Genomic DNA, 20,768 nt, shown 5'->3' on the forward strand with positions numbered 1-20,768 from the left:
TTACATACTGATCTGATAAAGGCCTCATTTCTAAAATAGAGAATTGAGTCAAATTTATAAGAATAAAAGCCATTCTTCAACTGATATATGGTCAAAATATAGGAGCAATTTTCAGACAAAGAAATTAAAACCATTTCTAGTCATATGAAAAAATTCTCTAAATCACTATTGATCAGAGAGATGTAAATTAAGACAACTCTGAGGTACCACTACACATGCACCTGTCAGATTGGCTAAAATGACAGGAAAAATGATAAATATTGGAGGGGTTGTGGGAAAACTGGGACACTAATACATTATTGGTGGAGTTGTAAACTGTTTCAACCATTCAGGAAAACAATTTAGAAGTATATCCAAAGAACTATCAAATTGTGCATACCCTTTGACCCAGCAGGGTCTCTACTGGATCTGTATTCCAAAGAGATCATAATGGCTGAATAAGTTATGGTATATGAATGTTATGAAATATTATTATTCTATGAGAAATAATCAATAGAATGATTTCAGAAAAGCCTGAAGAGACTAATATGAATGGTTGTTAAGTGAAATGAATAGAACCAAGAGAACACTATATACAGCAACAAGATTATGCGATTATGAATTCTAATGGTTGTGGCTCTTTTCAACAATGAAGCGATTCAGGCCAATTCCAATAGACTTGTATTGGAGAGAGCCATCTGCATCCAGAAAGAGAACTGTCAGGAATGACTATGGATCACACTAAAGTATTTTTTACCTTTTTTGTTGTTGTTTGCTTGATTTTTGTTTTCTTTCTCTTTTTTTTTTTCTTTTTTAATCTGAATTGTTTTGTGTAGCATGATAAATATGAAAATATGTATGGAAGAATTGCACATGTTTAACATATATTGAGTGACTTGCTATCTAGGGGAAGGGATAGAGGAAGGGAGAGAGAAAAATTTGTAACACAAGATTTTGCAAGGGTAAATGCTGAAAATTATCTTTGAATATATTTTGAAAATTAAAAGCTATTATTAAACAAAGAAAGGTGCATGTTGAATTTTTATACACTTAAAAGAAAAAACAAGTGATATATAATACAATAGAGAATAGCAGTTTCGTGTACTTTTTTCTTTTGTTGTTGTTATTCTATTTTATATGTAGAAATGTTTGTTTTTATCTGGAGTTTGTTAAGTTCAGAATTTAATTTTTTAAAGGGCAAGTAATAAAATCAGTTTTCTCATGTTTTTGTTTTAATATATGTGGCCAAGTGAAAAAGAAAGAAAAAATGTAAGGGATTAACAGGATAAAAATGTCAGGTGAATTAAAAAACTCAAGAGAAGCAAGGATGGTAGAACTGAATAATTACCATGATGATCTAAACCCCCTGACTTGTAATATATAAATCAACATCTATAGTAGATGAGAATAGTAGAGTGAATGATTGTATAAATGAGGAGAGAAAACTGAGAAGCCAAGGTGAGCAGGTGATGCATTCTTGAAGTGATAGTAATTCTTTTTTTTATATAGCTTTTTTATTTACAAATATATGCATAGGTAATTTTTCAGCATTGACAGCTGCAAATCCTTTTGTTTCAACTTTTTCCCTCCTTCCTCCCCTCCCAGATGGCAGATTGATCAATATATGTTAAATATGTTAAAGTATAAATTAAATACAATATAAGTATACATGTCCAAACAGTTATTTTGCTGTACAAAAAGAGTCAGACTTTGAAATAGTATACAATTAGCCTGTGAAGGAAACCAAAAATGCAGGCGGACAAAAATAGAGGGATTGGAAATTCTGTGTAGTGGTTCACACTCATTTCCCAGAGTTCTTTCACTGGGTGTAGCTGGTTCAGTTCATTACTGCTCTATTGGAACTGATTTGGTTCATCTCATTGTTGAAATGGGCCACGAGTGATAGTAATTCTTAATGAGAGGTTGTAGAAGAATTAAGTGGAGGCAAAGATTACGACCAGTGGACTAAAATAGTAAGAAAGGTAAGTTATAAGAGAAGGATCACAATGAACAACTTTTCTATGGCAAAAAAGGTATATGCCTATTATGAGAGATAGATATTAAAGTGTGATCATTTTGGGAGGAGTTTATGTATTGGAAGGCTTGGAAGGTTTCCTTATTGAAAGAATCTTTTTCTTCCATATAGAGCATCATCCTCCAAGAGAAGGATATACTAATTCTAAGGGGCAGTTGACACCCAGTGATGGTAATACAGGGGAAATAGAATTGGTGATGTGATGGCATGACCTTTGGTATCATAGTTAGGTCTGGCTTCACAAATTTTAATAATTCAATAATAGTCACATTCACTAATTTCACAATTAGTTGATTTCTATCATTTAGTTCTGCTTCTTTTTGGCACTATTATCTTTCATAAGTTGACATTTCTAAGAGGGAAAGACAACAAAAAATGGAGTAAGATTTCCAAAGACTATGACATAGTTAAATAAGTCCTATAAACCTGGGACTTTAAAAGCTTAACCTCCTGACAACTGGTTTAGAATAAATAAATTATAAATAAGGAGGAAAACCCATGATTTGGGAAATAAAATTAAAAGCTTCTTAGCAAACGAAACACAAGAATTTAAATTGTTCAACCATATGGAAAAATAAAATATATAATTAAACAAAAGAAAGAGAAATGAATAATTTAAGTGAACACAAAGAATGGCAAATATTAGGTAAATAGGAATGGGTGGGGGTGGGGAGGAGTGTGTGTGTGTGTGTGTGTGTGTGTGTGTGTATATGAAGATAACATATAAAAACAAAGTAGTATCAAACTAATGTAAGTAAAACAAATAATGGAGACAGAAAACTGACTTAAAAGAAGAGGACAAAAAGCAAACCTCACAAAATAAATAAATGGAAGGAAATACAAGCCTAAACAATCATAATTTTATTTATGAATGGATTGCTTGGCTTGGGCTCTTTCCAGATTTGCTAGTAAGAAAGAACATTAGTTTCTGGGACCCTCTAGATAATGAGGAACCTCAAATCATCTTTTTTTTTGATTGAGGTAATTGGGTTAAGTGATTTGCCCAGGGTCCCATAGATGGAAAGTGTTAAGTGTCTGAGACCAGATTTGAACTCAGGTCCTCCTGACTTCAGGGCTGGTGCTCTAGCCACTGTACCACCTAGCTACCCCCTCAGATCACTTTTCACAAGAAGAAAGTATGAATCTAAAAGAACATGAACCTTCTGTTGCTTTTGTCTCTGTTAGGCAAAAGAGCCTAGAGATGACAATTATGACCTTCAAAAAGTCAGAAGAGTAAGTCATTAAAAGTCTAGGAGTAGAATGTATGAAGTCACCTAGTCCAGCATTGGGATCTCTAGGAAAAACCTTTAGAACCTATGCCAGCAATAGCTAAAAGATGGACACATCCATCCATTAGCCATACGATATTTAGAAGTTAATTTATTATAGAGAAATATGTTGAGTTTGAGCCTGCTCTCCCCAGAAGTTGAGGTAGGAAGGGGAAAGCATATTTCACCAGGACTTAAGACTCTATTTTTGTTATATCCTTTAAACAAACATCATATCATAAGTAATTAATGTTAATTGATTAAGTGGAACTAGCTTATTAATTACTTGTGGCAAACAGGGAAGGAATTACACTAGAATGCGTGCTCAAGCCAATTAGAGAACCATCCAATGGCCCTTTGGGAATAACCCTAGAAGCCAACGAGGTATATATAGCTAGCCAAACTCTGGAAGAGTGAGGTTAAAATATCCATTAGAGATTATATTTTCAGTCTAATAATGCAATAACAAACTTGTCCTGTTTATTAGGAGGAGAGGGAACAAGGAACATGAATGGATTAAACAATCACTAAAATGACAGAAAAAGAAAGGATAAGAAAATAAACCCCAGCAAATTCACCTAAAAATAAAGGGATATATAAAAAAAAAAATGGGAGGTTGGAGCAAAATTTACTATGCATCAAATAAATTTTTAAAAGTGGGAGTTTCAATTAGGCTATCTAAACAAATCAAAACTTAAGGTTCACAGAATCAATAAACAAGTGATATACAGTATTCTAAAGGGGTCATAGGAAATGAACAATTATAAACACTACATATGAAATAAATACCAAATACTGAAAACCCAAAAAATAAAGATCCTAGCACCAAAGTCCTTTGCACTATCAAATGGTTCAACATCAGAAATGAATATGGTTTTATTAGTGGAAACAATATTAAAGATTTAGCAAGGGTCCATGAAGACCTTTAAAATTGGATAAGAACTAAAAGTTCCCATTTTTGTTGTTTTCCCTCTATCAGAATGTAATTTCATAAAGAACAAGGACTATATTTCTTTTCTATAGGTGTAAAAACAATGCAAGGCACAATCCTATCTCCAGATGACCTCTGATGAAGCATATTTTTCATCTCCTGACAGAGCTAATGGACACAACATGCAGAAAAACCTAAACACAGACATTTTTTGAAATGGTCACCATGTGTGTTTACCTTCCGTGATTGTTTATTTGTCCTCCTCCTCTCAACCTTCCCTTAGTTTATAATTGAGAATCAGATGAATCAAATTGGAGTTAGCAACAGTGATGGGGAAAAAAGACAATTGTTGAAATTGGAAGTTCAAAAGGAAGCAAAGACAAATAGGATAATTTTGAAGCAGCATATAGAAATTAATTTTTAAGAAAAGAAAGAAGTATAAAATGGAAATTTGTAGTTTTATATATGTATGGAAATAACCTTTTCTTTTCATTGTTTAAATTCTAAATTAAAAAAGAGAAATACAAAAAGGAATTTTTAAAATTGTTAAAACATAAATGAATTAACTAAAAATATCACACATCTTAAATCCATGTAGCAATAAAATGAACATTTAGAAAGAATATGATCTTGAACTTTTCATCTTTTGAACTTTGTTTCTTAAAAATCACACTAGAGAAGGTGACCCACAAGATTTCACAGTGCATTTCATTCAAACTGATAATGAAAATATTTTGCTTTTTCAATGTATTATATTGTATTGTTAATAAAAAGATAAAATTTGAATATCATAAATCAGAATTCACACGGCCTAATGTAGATATGACAAAAATTAATCTATAAAAGCATACTTACTTAAATAATATAACTGTAAAATCTATTTTACTTTGCCTTCCAAAATTTAGTTAAGAAGTGAGACCAAAATGGAGAAATAAAGGTGGGAACTTGTCTGAGCTCTCTCAAATTCCCTTCCAAACAACTTTAAAATTATGCATCAGAATGAATTATTGAATGGCAGAAGCAACAAAAAGACATAGTAAAAAAAATTAAGCCTAAGCCAATAGAAGATTGTCAATAAAGGTCTGTCTTACCAGAGTAAGATGGAAGTGCAGGCCAGGCCAGGCAATGCCAGGGCAGTCCATGTACCAACAAGACATCAGCTGTGCTACCAGAGCTCTAAGTCCACAGATGGTAAGGGTATCAGAAAACTTGTCAAAAGGAGATTATAGGGAATCCTTTGCTGATACTAGGAGTAGTATATCAGCACCATGCCAAGAAATTGTTCTTTTGAACAATCTTCCTTTTGAATTGTCTTAGAAAGATTCTGACAATATGACTGGCAGGATAAGATACCAGATACTAAGGTCCTTTCTGAAACTAAACTACCAAGCATTCAAACTATACTGCAAAAAGAACATTTGGTTGGGCTGGCCACATTGTTCAAATGTCAAATGTATGTTTCCCCCTTCCAAAAAAAAAACAAAACACCCGAAAAACCCTATTTTATGAGAATTCACAAAGGGCAAATGCTCACTTAGTGATCACAAAAAGTGATAGAAAAATACTCTCAAAGAATCTCTTAAGAAATTTAGAAGTGGTATACAGTAACAGCAAGATTGTGTGATGATCAACTGTGAAAGACTTGGTTCTTCTCAGCAGTTCAGTGATCCAAGGCAATCCCAATAAACTTTGGATAGAAGATGCCATCTGAATCCAGAAAGAGAACTATGGATATTGAATGTAAATCAACATGCTATGTTCACTTCTTTTTTGTTTTTTGCTCTCATGGTTTTTCACTTCTGTTCTGATTTTTTTCTCCCAACATGATTCATAAGGAAATATGTATTTAAAAAGTTAATATACATGTATAACCAGAAAAAAACAATAAATATTTTTAAAAATTTAAAATTGATTGCATGCATGGGACTACCTACCATGGTATGCCCTCATCAGAAAAGATGCAATGCTTTATGAGCAAAACAGATTTGAAGTAGTTTAGAAGAAATACAAAATGCATAAAATTAGAGAATCCACCCCAAAAGTTCATATGGACTATATCTGCGCAGAGCATTCTGAGTCTGTATTGGTCTGATCAGCCAGTCAGATACACTATAACTTGATTTAACATAGTGATGTCATTTTGGTGCTCTTCAAGAACAAAGGACAACAACAACTGGGAACAAGACTATTTCATTGCCCATGCATGGTTCCTGGTCACAGTCCCAGTGTGAGGAAGAAAAATATTAGAACATGTGGCCAAATGTATAAAGGTTTACAGTCTCAGAGCAGAAAATAATGCTTGTGGTCGTTCATAGACCACAACACAGGTAAGAAGAGCAGTGAACTAGGTCATATTTCTTTAGAAGAACTGAAAACTTACAGACTCCAGAATCAGCTTTGTAAAAAGTACAAAAAAACTAAGGCTTGAAACAATGGCCCCTCCATACCAAAAACAAACCTCAACTTTAACATAAAGTTAAGAGTCAAGGATAGACTAGAAAAATGAGAAAGCAACAAAAAAGAAAGTTAACATGGTGACAGGAAAGATCAAAATCCAAACTCAGAAGAAGACAACAAAGGCACAATTGCTACATTTAAAATCTCAAAGAAAAATGTGAATTACTCTCAGTCCCAAAAAAATTTCCTGGAAGAGTTCAGAGAGTTTTTTGAAAATCAAATAAGCGAGATAGAGGGAAAAACAAAGAAAAAAATATGAGTAATAACAAAAACAATCTTGAAAAAAAGTTAAGAGATTAGTAAAGGAGATGTGCGCATGCACAAATACACACAGACACACACACACACACACACACACACACACACCCTAATGAAAATAACACTTTAAAAACAAGAATAGACCAAATGGCAAAAGACACAAAAATCCATCAAGAAAAAAAATGCCTTAAAAAACAGAATTGCCCCCATGGAAAAAGATGTATAAAAACTCACTAAAGAACATTAAAGTGGAATTGATCAAATGGAAAGTGAGGTACAAAAAGTTTACTTTATAATTTCTTAAAAATTAGATTTGGGCAAAGAGAAGCTAAAGATCTTATGAGACATCAAGAAAAAGCAAAAACAAAATCAAAAAAATAGAAAAAAAACCTAACAACCACCTGGAAAATAAACTCAAGAAGTAATTTAAGAAAATCTGAAAACCATGATAAATAAAAGAACCTACACTTCGTCTTTCAAGAAATTACCAAGGAAAACTGCCCTAATATCCTAAAGCCAGATAAAATGGAAATTGAAAGAATCTATTGATCATCTCCTAAAAGAGATCCCAAAATGCCCAGAAATATTATTGCCAAGTTCCAGAACACTCAGGTCAATAAGAAAATATTGTAAGCAGGAGAAAGAACCAATTCAAGTATTTTGTAGCTTCAGTCAGGATAACACATGATTTAGCAACTTTTAAATTAAAGGATCAGAGAGCTTGGAATGTGATATTCTAGAGGGCAAAAGAGTTAGCATTACAACCAAGAAAAATCTACCCAGCAAAATTAAGTATAATATTTCAAATGGAAAAATTGGTTATTTAATGAGAGAGCTTTCAAACATCCATGATAAAAAGCCCAGAACTAAATAGAAAATTTTTCTTTCAAATAAAAGACTCAAAGAGAAGCATAAAAATATATACAATTTTTTTTTCTTAAAGGATTCAATAAGGTTTAATTGTTGGCATTCCTATATGGGAAGATAATGCTTTTAACTCCCAAGAACAACCCAAGATTGTGTTTGAAGAGTGGGATTGTTACTATATCACACTGAGGACAATCACCTTGAAATCCACTAAAATCCTCATCTTTTTTTCAGTACTGCTACTTTCCCATGCCTCCCCCATGTATTATTAAAAAAAAAAAAATTATAATTAAGAATTTATACTCAACCTTATTATATTTATTAGATTCAATCCAAAGCTCCATTTTATTATAGAAATGAAAAATACCTTGAGATAAAAAGTCATCAACAAATTAGATAAGCAAAAATTAGATATCCCTACCATTTCTCCATCAAGGTGCTCCTCTCTATAAAACTTTGTATAACAACTGGTTATTCTGCCCTGACCCATTCCTCTCCTACTTCCTTTATAAAACACTAAATCCAGGGGTAGCTAGGTGGCACAGTAGACAGAGCACCAGCCCTGAAGCCAGGAGAACCTGAATTCAAACATGGCCTCTGACACTTGACACTTCCTAACTGTGTGACCCTGGTCAAGTCACTTAACCTCAATTCCTCAGCAAAAAACAAAAACAAAAAACAAAAAACATTAAATCCGAATATAGTCTGTATCCATATTTTCACTGTCAGATTGGTTAATCACTATAATTCCCTTTTCCAGTCATATGTCCAATTCATTAATCTGCTCTTTTTCTCTTTCATTGATATAAGCACTTAGAGATATAAATTTTCCCTTCAATATTGCTTTGGCTTCATTCTACAGTTTTCAGTATGTTATCTAGTTATCATTATTTTTACTGAAATCATCATGTCTAAGTTCTAAAATTATATTCTTGGTTAGGTTTATCTGTCTGGAATGGGGGAAGGTGGTAGTTAATAAAGATTCCCCCATTAGGTTTTTTTTCTATTTCCTCCTATAGTTTATTTAACTTTTCCTTCAGGAATATGTGTCTATGTCATATGCTGTATTTATGTTCAATAGTGATGTTAATTCTTTCTCTATGATACATTTTAACAAAATGTAGCTTCCCTGATTACCACCTTATTCTTTTTTTTTTTTTTAGTTAGTGTCTGAGGCCAGATTTTTTTTTCTATTTACAAAACATATGCATGGCCTTGAAGTCAGAAGGACCTGAGTTCAAATATTTTTCTAATCTCCAAAACCTGTCTAGCCTACATTCTTGCAAGTGCTTGTAGACAATAGGCTAATAAAGTAAATATTAAGTTCATACTATCTTTTAGGCATGGCAATAAATTTTGTTAATATAAATATAAACATGTAAGAGATCCTCTGCCCTCAAGTTGTTTACATTCTAAAAAAGGAAAACAATACCTAAAATAAAAATAGAAAGCTGTGGGGGTAAAGGACAGCTATTCCTCTGGTAGGATGATATGAAATGGGCAGGAATAGCACAGAGACCTAGATTCTGGGAAAATAAAACCCATCAGAGCTAAAGGATCCAGAGGCAGAATACAGGTTACTAATGGGGAGGTGATAGTCTGAATAGAGGTAACATAGCTAGAGAGAGCTGGTGTGGTGAATAGGTAAAAAGCTTAAGTGTCAGAAGCAACGGGACTAAGAGTTAGAATAGAATTAATTGTGATGAAAATGAATGATAAAATTTATTAATATAATAACAGGGTTATGATTAGAATTATTTTAATATAGCATAGCTTTAAAATAGTTCATTAATCTTAAACTACATCCCAGCAATGAAGCATAAATCATATATCTGCAGGTTTAACAAAAGATATAGACAGAATAAATAATTTCCTACCAGAATAAAATTATTCTGATATTTCCTTTTTTCCAGAAAGCTCTAGCTGATTTTCCCCAATCAGGATATGGTTTATCCTGAAGCATCATATCAGTGACCTAAAGAAAAAAAAAAAATGATTCTGTATTGTGAAAAAAAATTAAGATAAGAATGCATACATATAATTTATAATATTGTGAATAAGATAAAATGATTGACAATAACAATAATGTGAACATAATAAATTTTAAACATTTAATATTTTTAAGAATAAAATTAATATAAGATCATTTTCAATTAAACTTTTTATATTTCTTTACCCCTAGACATAAAAGCATGGAAATATGGAACAAGATATTATCCTAACCTAACATGTTTCTAATATATGGAAATAAGGATTTTTTAAATTCATTAATCAGCTTCTCCTTTTAAAAATTTCTCTTATTTCTCATATAATATACATAGCTTATACAACAGACCCAGAACAGATATAGCAGCTATGCCAGAAAGCCATACATACTTCAATAATTAAATAACTATTAAATTCTAATATATATATTAGATATAATAATATAATAACATTATATTATTATATAATGTTGGTACCTACACATAGCTTATACAACAAACCCAGAACAGATAAAGCTGCTATACCAGAAAGCCATACATACCTCAATAATTAAATAACTATTAAATTCTAATATATATATTAGATATAATAATATAATAACATTATATTATTATATAATGTTGGTACCTAATATTTGAATATCATTTAACAGTTATAGAATCTTAGAAAAATAGATTAAGAGTTTGATGAGATCTTAGATGTAATCTAGTTTTGATGTGGGTTGTGGTCCCTTTAAGAAACTAGTCCTTTCAGATTGATTTATTCCTTTCTGATTCCCAACCTCTTCTAGCTGATGCATTATCAATTCAGGAAGCTAAGACCTTTGATTAACAAATCCTAGTCAAAAGCATCCTTTTGAATTCCAAAAAGTCGGGGCTTTACCCAGCCCCCATTGGATCTGAGCCAACTTGGGCTGTCCCAGCCCTCATTCTAATGACCTGCTCAGATTTCCCAACCCCCACCAAGCAAACTCTAGCCCCCACCGAAACCCAGAGAGGAACCAACTTGAGACTCCACCCATGGGCCCCTTTAGCTAAATCTCTCATCATAAAAGAGCCAACCTGGAGCCCTCTCTTTGCAGAGAGTAGAAACATGTCAACACCATGCCTGGCACCAAGGACTCTCTCCCACTGAAATCCTGTTTCTGGTGCCCTCTTATCTCTACCTTCACCTATTTTCTCAACTAGATTTTAACCTTACTTCCAAATCCCATAATAAACCTTTTTTATCAGTCTAGGTTTTCGGGTCTGTAAATTCCTTTACAGGGGACTCTTGCACTGCTACTAGACTTCATTTAACTCTGTATGCTTGCGCCAAATCCAAAGAGGTTGCAGTGGAGCTCTATTTAATTCCCTGTACCCCAAACCTGCCACTAGACTTCAAATAAATCCTAATTTCATTTGGGTACCCCAAATCTAGACCTCATCAGTTTAAGTATCTCATTTAATAGATGAAGACCTAAGGTCAAGAGAGATTGAGTGACTTAATCAAAATCACATAGGTATTAGTGCTAGATTTGGAGCTCTCTCAAGTCTAAACTTAACACATGGGCTTGCAGGGTTCCAGAAAGGCTAAAGTAATTCTTTTCTCACTATAACTCAATCAAAACTCCACTGAGTTTTCCCCCTTATTGGAAAGGACTAGTTAGTAACCCAGTTCCATTCAACCACTTACCACAGGGTAGATTTTAGAAGGGGATATTTTTTTCCTGTATGGTTAAATTCATATTTGCAGGACAGCATTCTCTGGGCTCCTTCCTGGAGCTCTTCTGAATACCTTCTAGTAGGTACAGAATAGTTTTTTAAATGAATTTTCTTTTTGTATTTAAAAGCATTTCAAGGGCTTGCAAAACTAATTGCTGCTAAATTAAATTGTTAAAGTTAATCACAATGTGTTATAGAATTTGTAGTCTCAGTTTCTCTGCTTAATTTTTTTTTCCCTGAAGGCAATCTGTGAATTTTTTCATTTGGAATTTCATTTTCTATGTTTCAAAGTTCTTAGCAATTTTCTTTTTTTATGGCATTAAGGTTTTTTAATTCTATCATGTTTTTCTGGGAGACCTATAATCCTTAATTTATCTTTACATATCTTGTCTTTAAAAGCCATATGGTTTTCTTGTTTCATGTGAATATGTTTTCTTTTAATGTTCTTTTTTTGCCTCTTTTAGATTGTCTTCACTTCCATGTATTTGCATGTTATGTCTGAATTGTTTGTGATCCCATTTGGAACTTCCTTGGTAGATATTAGAGTGGTTTGCCATTTTCTTTTCCAGCTCATTTTATGTATAAGGAAACAGAGACAATCAGGATTGAGTGAATTACCCAGGGTCACACAACTAGTGTCTGAGGTCACACTTGAATTCAGGAAGATGAGTCTTCCTAACTTCATGTCTAGCACTCTATCTGATGAGGTGTGTGAATGACTGCGATTCCTTCTTCTGGATGTAGCAGGTTCTGAAGCAAAAGAATCCACTAACCCCAGAGACTGTGAAAAAATAGGAGGTTTTATTTTACACTATGAGGTTTTCCCTTAGTGAGCCTATTCTCTCAATGGAAAAAATCTGCAAAGAATGGTTAAGAAATGACCTATTTTATGGGTAAGTCTAGGGGAAGTTTGATAATCAGATCAGGATTTCTCAATTGAATTTGAAGCTTTTCCTGAGAATGTGACTTCCTAAAAGATCAACAGGAGTTTGAGTTGCCCTTGAATGGTATTGCTTATCTCACTCTGAGAGGATGTGACACTATTTAGAGTCTGGTTTTTTGTAAATCAAAGGGAACATGGTTTTTGTGATTCTACACAATTTTTACAGAGTTCACTCAGGTCATAGAGAGTTCACTCGCATCATATCAACTGTACCATGTTATTTTCTAGGGATTCTTAAATACATAACATTTCTTAATTGTACCTAATTCTTGTATTAATTAATTGTATCTTACTACATGTGTGTGGCTTTTGTTCTTGGATTAGGATTTTTTGCCTGTATTAGGACCTGTCTCCTTCTACACTCTTTGGCTGTGATGGCTAGAATCAAGATCCATTTCCCACTTTATTCCAGGAATGGGATAAAGTACCAAGATTAGGATATGGCCCTGTAGCAGTCCAGAGGCCTTTTCCCTGTATCTCTAGGATGAATTCTGCCTGGAATTAAGTCTTTAATTCTTTCAAAGACTTGGACTTAGACTGCTTGGGAAGCATGATTCACAAATGGGGCAAATTCAAAGATGAAGAGTGAAGCAAACAAGGTTAAGTGTCTTAGCAATGTCACACATGACATTCTATGTACCACCTAGCTGCTTCCTTAGGATTTTCACATATTTGGTCTTACTGGCCTTCTATTTTTCCTTGGGCAATTATTATCTATCAAAAAATCCACAGCTCCTAACCTCCATTCCTGAATTAGCTTTATCAAAGATAGTGTTAGTTTCAGACTAGTCTCCTAAGGAGTCCTGAAGAGTCACATTGGCCTTGGTCCTGTTTCTTTTCAATAGGAAGATTGAATTCCTAGAACTGCTTTTGTATCTATTAGTTCTCTTCTCTTTGTGCTAAACTTTATAAATGAAGTTTAGTGGTGATTTTCTTTGGTTCTCTTGTTTTATTTGGTATTTTGCTTCTTTGTTAACATATGTAATTAATGAAGAGTTGGATTTGATTAATACTTTTCACATTGCCATTTTAACTGAAAAATCAGTATTTAATGCTATTAATCACTCCCCTCTTCCTGAATATTCTTTCCTTTCTGAGAATTGACACTGGTCCCTTTTAGTTTTCCTCTCACTTATCCAACTGTCCTTCTCAAGCTCCATTTATGGTTTAATTATCTACATCAAACTTTAACTGTGGCTATCACAAAGGGTCCATGCTAGGTCTTCTTTTCTCTATATATTCTCTCTTAGTGATTTCATCAGAACTCCTAAGTTTAAATATGATCATTATAAAAAGGATTCACGTGTCTATACAACAAGGCCTAGACTCACTCCTGAATCATTTAAAATTGGGTGTTCACATAAATAAACATCTAAAATTCAACATGCTCCAAACAGAAATCTTTATCTTTCCTTCTAAACCAATCACTTAGAGAACTTCCCAATTACTGTCAAGGATATCATCATCTTTCTTGTCAACTTCAACTGTCTTTCTTAACTCTTTAATTTTTCTCACTATACATATCCAATCTGATGTTAAATCATGTTTCTATGTTTACAATATCATTCACATTTTCCCTTTCTTCTATACTCCTCAGTTCAGGACTATCATTAATTTTATCTAGAAAATTTCCATGATTTCCCAACCTCTTCCTCATGTCCCTCCATCCTACAATCTGTCATTTACACAGGGCCAAAGAGATATTTTTAAATCACAGATCCACCTGCCAAAGTGATCTTCTTTAAGCACAGGTCTGACCATATCACTCACCTATTCAATAAACTTCATTGATTCCCTATCACTTTTAGTATCACATATAAAAAAATATAAAAATGCTCTGTTTAGCATTTGCCTTTCACAACCTGACCTCAAGCTGTCTTTCTAAATTTATTCTACATTATCCCCTTTCACATACTCTATGGTCCACCAAACTAGCCTCCTCATATGATCTATTCCATTTTCCATCTCAAAGCCTTTTACCTTGCTATCCCCAATGCCTGGAATATTACTCCTTCATCACTTCTGTCTTTGAATTCCTAATTTGTCTCAACACTAAGATCAAATGTCATCTTCCACATAAGACTTTTCCTAATCCTCAAGATTCTAATATCTTTTCTTCCTTAAAGACTTTTAATCTATTTTAAATTTGCACGTATAGCATGTATATAATTTCACATATCTGTACATGTTTGTCTCCCAGAGACTATTTCCCTTTATAGCTTCAGAATCTAGCACAGTGTCTCACATATATCAAGTGTTTAACAAATGCTTATCAATTGAATGTTAAAAGCCATTAGGCTGCAGTGTATTATTATCATTGAATATTTGCACAAAAGAAGTGGCATTTAAGTACTAGAGAAATGTATAACTAGAAAAAGAGGAGAGTCAATGACCCTTGGATAAAAATCCCAAGATATACAGGTTAAAATTGGCAATTCCAAATAGAAAAAAATACATAAATTCTGAAGAAATTAAGAGAAAGGTCTTCAAATTTAAAAGTAAAGAAGTTTGCATAACATAAGACCATTCTACACTCACCAGAAGCTATAGAAAGGAATGGAATAATGTCTTCTAAAGAGCTCAAGATGCAACCAAAGTGAAATATTCTGCAAAGTTGAGCTTAATCATGACTGTAAATGAAGAATACAGAAAAGGAAAATGACAAATGCTAAAAAGGATATGGAAAAATAGGTACACTAATGTACTCTTAGTGGAGTTGTAAACTGATCTAACCATTCTGGAAAACAATTTAGAGTTATGCCCAAAGGACTATAACATTGTATATACACATCCTTTAACCCAGCAATATCACTATTATATATGTGTAACAAAGAAATCAAATAAAAGGGGAAAGAACATATACTTACAAAGATATTTATAATAGCTTTTGTGTATGTGTATATGGTAACAGATAATTGGAAATTAAAGGGTTGTCCATCTATCAGGTAATAGTTAAACAAATTGTGGTATATAACTGATAGAATAATATTATTCAATAAGAAATGATGAAGAGATGATTTAAGAAAAACCTAAAAAGACTCACACAAACTGATACAAAGTAAAACTTTACAAAGTAAAGTGAGCAGAACCAGAACATCATACATAATAGCAATCATAACATGGTAATGATAATCAGCTGTGAAAAATTTTAACTACTCTGATCAATACAATATCTATAACAGTTCTGAAGGTCTAATAATGCTCCACTGGTAGAACTGATGAACTCTGAGTGTAGTTTAAAGCATACTTTTTTACTTTCTTAATTTTTCTTGCTTTTTTAAAACAACAAAGCTAATATGGAAATATGTTTTGCATAACTTCACATTTATAGTGGATATCATACTGGTCTATTCTTAAATCAGTGCCTGTTGTGGTGAATGAAGGGGCTTGTATAGCTCAGTGAAACTATGGTCTTTGCTTTGCAGGGTTACCCAAGACAAACAGATCATAAGAGAGAGTTCTTACAAAAGGAGAAGGAAATGGAAAGTGACTCCACTATCTTTGCAAAGGAAACACCACAAATGGTATTAAAATGATAAAACATATGAAGCCAGAAGATGAACCCCCTCAGGTAGGAGTCCAGCACACAACTGTTCCCCAGTTACTATAAGTAATTTCAGTAAATGAAATGGCTGGGTCAGAGCTTAAAAGAAGAAGCTGCTCCATTTATGTCTAGTGACAAAAGGAAAATCTGATGCTGTAAAGATTAATATTGCATGGGAACAAGGAATGTAATGAACCAACATAAGCTGGATGTACTCAAGCAAGAGACAGATAGATGAAATAATGACAACTTGTGTGTCGATGAACTTAAACGAATGGGAATGGGTGAATTGAATACCTATGATCACTGAATATAATCCCTTAGAAGAAATGGAATAACCCTCATAGTCAATAAAAGAGTGGGAAAAAAGCATACTTAGGCATAATCTCAAAAATGCCCTAATATCTGTTCTAATCCAAGGCAAACCATTCAACATCACAGTAATATAAATCCATGCTTCAACCACTGATGCTCAAGAGACCAAAGTTGATCAATACTGTGAAGACCTACAACATTTTCTAAAAATAATACGAAAAATATGTAATAGTCATCATAGGGATTTGGAATGCTAAAATAGAAAATCAAAGATAATTGGAACAACAAGAAAGTTTGGCCTGAGAGTAAAAATGAAGCAGGACAGAGACTAACAATTTTGTCAAGATAACTCACTAGTTATAGCGAACATTCTTTTTCTTTTTTTCCTTTCTAATTTATTTTAAAATTATCATCTCCATTTTATTTATTTTTTGAAAGCTTTTTATTTTCAAAACATATGCATGGGTAGTTTTTCAATACTGACCCTTACTTAGCCCTGTGTTCCAAATTTTCCCCTCCTTTCCCCCTCCCTCCCCAGATAGTAAGCAATCCAATATACGTTATATATTTTAAAATATATATTAAATACAATATATGTAAACATATTTATACAATTATCTTGCTGCATAAGAAAAATCAGATCAAAAAGAAAATAAAATAAGAAAATAAAATGCAAGTGAACAACAACAAAAAGAGTGAGAATATTATGTTGTGATCCACACTTAGTTCCCACATTCCTCTCTCTGGCTCTCCTTATCACAAGATTATTGGAACTGGCCTCAGTAACCTCATTGTTGGAAAGAGTCATGTCCATCAGAATTGATCATCATATAATATTGCTATTGTCACGTACAATGATCTCCTAATTCTGCTTATTTCACGTTCATGTAAATCTCTCCAAACATCTCTAAAATCATTCTGCTGATCATTTCTTATAGAACAATAATATTCCATAATACTCATCTACCATAACTTAATCAGCCATTCCAGAACTGATAGGTATCAACTCAGTTTCCAATTTCTTGCCACTACAAAAAGGGCTGCCACAAACATTTTTGCACAAAACATTCAGTGATAATGGAAATTCTAGTAATACCGCTAAATTTATTGGAATAGCTTTAAGCTTATTCCCTTTATAGATAATATTTACTGATGGTTTTAGATAGCTATTATTTATCATTTTTAAGAAAACTCCATTTATTCCTATGCTGTCTAGTGCTTTTCATAGGAATGTATGCTGTATTTTGTCAAAGGACAAAATTTTGTGTTTTGTGTATTTTGTGTATTCTGTATTTTATGAAAAAGGAAAAAAAAATGCGATAAACAAAACAACTCATTTAAAAATTCAATTGGCCAAATACAAAAGGAGCTAAAAAAATAACTCAAGAAAATAATACACTAAAAATAGAATTGAACAAATGGAAGCGAATGACTCAATAAAGACTTCAAGAATCAATCAAACAAAACCAAAATAAATGAAAAAATAAAAGAAAATGTGAAATACCTCATTAGAAAAAGAACTGACCTAGAAAATAGATTTAGGAGAGACAGTTTAAGGATTATTGGACTTCCTGAAAGCTATGATGAAAAACAGAGACTAAACATCATTCTTCAGGAAATCATCAAGGAAAACTGCCCTGATATTCTAGAACCAGAAAGTAAAGTAGTCATTGAAAGAATTTTCCAAGACTCCAAAACAAAAACTCCAGGGAATATCATGGATAAATTTCAGAATTGTCAGATCAAAAAATATTGCAAGCAGCCAGAAAGAAGCAATTCAAATATTGAGAAGCCAAGATCTTGATTACACAGGATCTAGCAGCATCTACCTTGAAGGATCAGAGGGCCTGAAATCTATTATTCTGAAAGACAAGGGAACTTGGATTGCAGCTAAGAATAAATTACCTAGCTAAACTGAATATTATCTCTTAGGAAAGAAGATGGATATTTGATGGTACAGGGGAATTTCATTTATTTCTGATGAAAAGACTGGAGTTGAACAAAAAATTTGATCTTCAAACACAGAACTCAAGAGAAGCATAAAAAGATAAAAAGAAAAGAATTCTTGAGAACTATATCTCTGTTAAGGGTTTGCTTAAAAAGTATGGATATAATTTGATTTTATTGTGATTATATGAAAAAGAAACTAGAGGTGAAAAGAGGATTGTACTGTGAAAAGAAGAAAATGGAGGTAAAAATGAAGGAAATTGCATTTCATGAAGAGGCAAAGAAGACCTATTATAATTGAGGGAAAGAAGAAAGGGTGATGAACATTGTGTGAATTTTATTCTCATCAGATTTGGCTCAAAAAAAGAATATTAGTCATATTTGGTTTCACCGAGAAACTTCTCTCACCTTATAAAAAAGTGGGAGAGGAAAGGGCAAAAAGAAAGAGGTGGGCTAAATAGAAGGGAAAACAGAAATAGTAGGGGAAAAGAATAAGAAAGGGGGAGGACTCTAAAGGGGAAGGACTGCTTGAGATAAGTAGTGCTCATAAGTAAAATACTGGGGAGGAAGGAAAGGGGAAAAGGAAAGAGAAAAATATAATTTGGGGTTAATAAGATGGCAGGAAATGCGAAATTAGTAGTTTTAACTGTACAGGTGAATGGGGTAAACTCTCCCATAAAGTGTAAGCAGATAGCAGACTGGATTAAAAGCCAGGATCCTACAATATGTTGTTTACAAAAAACACATTTAAGGCAGAGAGATATGTACAGAGTAAATGTAAAAGGCTGGAGCAGAATCTATTAAGCTTCAAATGAAATTTAAAAAAAAAAAAAAAAAGCAGGGGTAGCCATCCTAATCTTAGATCAAGCAAAAGCAAAATTTGATCTAATTAAAAGAGGTGAGGAAGGAAACTATATCTTACTAAAGGTTACATAGATAATGAAGCAATATCAATACTAAACATATATGCACCAAGTAGTATAGCATCCAAATTCTTAGAGGAATAATTAAGAGAGCTGCAAGAAGAAATGGACAGCAAAATTCTACTAGTAAGAGATCTCAATAATGTTCTCTCAAAACTAGATAAATTGAACCACAAAATAAAAAAGAAGTTAAGGAGATAAATAGAATTTTAGAAAAGTTAAGTATAATAATCTTTGAAGAAAACTGAATGGAGACAGAAAAGAGTTTACTTTTTTCTCAGCAGTTCATGGAACCTATACAAAAATTGACCATGTATTAGAGATAAAAACCTCAAAAAAGAAAAACTTCTATACCCAACTGAATGTGTGTTATTCTTTCTTTTGAGTCAACTCCAGTGAGAATAAGTTTCAAGGGCTTGCTCCCTACCTGCTCATCTTCCCCTCCACTGTAAAAGCTCTTTTGTACCTCTTTTATGTGAAATAATTTACTCCATTTTACCTTTCCCTTTTCTCTTCTCTCAATGCATCCCCCTTTCTCACTCCTTAATTATCTTTACATCATCCCATCATAGTCAACTCACACTCATATTCACTATGTATCACTGCCCTAATAGTAATAAAGTTCTTAAAACTTACTAGTTTTATCTTCCAGTGAAGGAAGATAAAACCTTATATTTTCTCTTTCCTATCATCACTTCCTTCATCAAGCTGCTGACTTTTTTTCATAGTTTTCATAATTCTCTTGGGCCACTCTTATTTATTTTCTCAATTTTTCTTGCACTTCTCAGTTTGTTTTTAAAATCTTTTCTGATCTCTTCCAAGAGTTCTATTTTGGGCCTGACACCAATTCATATTTTTCTCTGAGATTTCCTAAGTAGCCATTTTGACATTTTTGTCTTCTTCCAAGTTTGTGCTTTCTCTTTCCTGTCACCATATGTTTTTTTTTTAAGTCGTTCAAAGGAGAATTTGGGAGAACACAGGAGAGTTCCTGTCTTTACTCCCTCACCGTGTCTATTCCTATTGCTGCCTTTGGCAGCATTCCTCTCAAATTATCAAGTAAGTCAGATGTTTATTGATCAAGGTGTTTTCTGGGTTTTGGGACTTTTGAGGACTGATGACCATTGTGCATTTTTATTTTTTCATGGGTTGCCATTGCATATATCTGTGTATGTATGTATGATGTATGTGCATGTATATGAATGTGTAAGTATGTATGTGTATACACACACATATATGCCTTTCCATAGTGACTTGTTGGGCCTCAATGTATTGTTAAGGCCATATTCAAGGCCTGTTCATTATAGTAGAAACTGTCAAATGTTTATAGATTTTGAAAATTCAGAATCATCTTCACATGAGACATCAAAATAGGATTTCTGTATGCACATATTTATACAAAGCCATGTTAATAAGTAAAACTTGATAGAATCTCTGTGTATTACAAACTTTACTTCTCCCTTCTATAGAAACTGAATTAGTATTCAGATTTGGAATCCCAAGAAATTCTAAGCCATAAGAACAATCTATGACACTTGTTAGATTATTTAAGACAAGACTCTCTGGAAAATTTCATACTATTATCAAATTTAAGTGTTCATTGTTTCTTACTTTC

General features: G+C 32.9%; 1 protein-coding gene across 3 annotated transcripts in view; it reads right to left on the bottom strand.

Moving 5' to 3' along the window:
* The window catches only part of TMEM117 (transmembrane protein 117), a 137,606-nt gene that overhangs the window by 57,390 nt on the left and 59,448 nt on the right, over positions 1 to 20,768 (bottom strand). For all 3 annotated transcript variants that reach the window (XM_003771373.4, XM_031940422.1, XM_031940421.1), the window contains one exon: positions 9,673 to 9,770. In XM_003771373.4, coding sequence (XP_003771421.1) covers positions 9,673 to 9,770 — 98 coding nt within the window. The remainder of the gene's footprint in view (positions 1 to 9,672; positions 9,771 to 20,768) is intronic.

The sequence above is a fragment of the Sarcophilus harrisii genome, chromosome 5, assembly GCF_902635505.1.
Source record: "Sarcophilus harrisii chromosome 5, mSarHar1.11, whole genome shotgun sequence".
Lineage (NCBI taxonomy): Eukaryota > Metazoa > Chordata > Mammalia > Dasyuromorphia > Dasyuridae > Sarcophilus > Sarcophilus harrisii.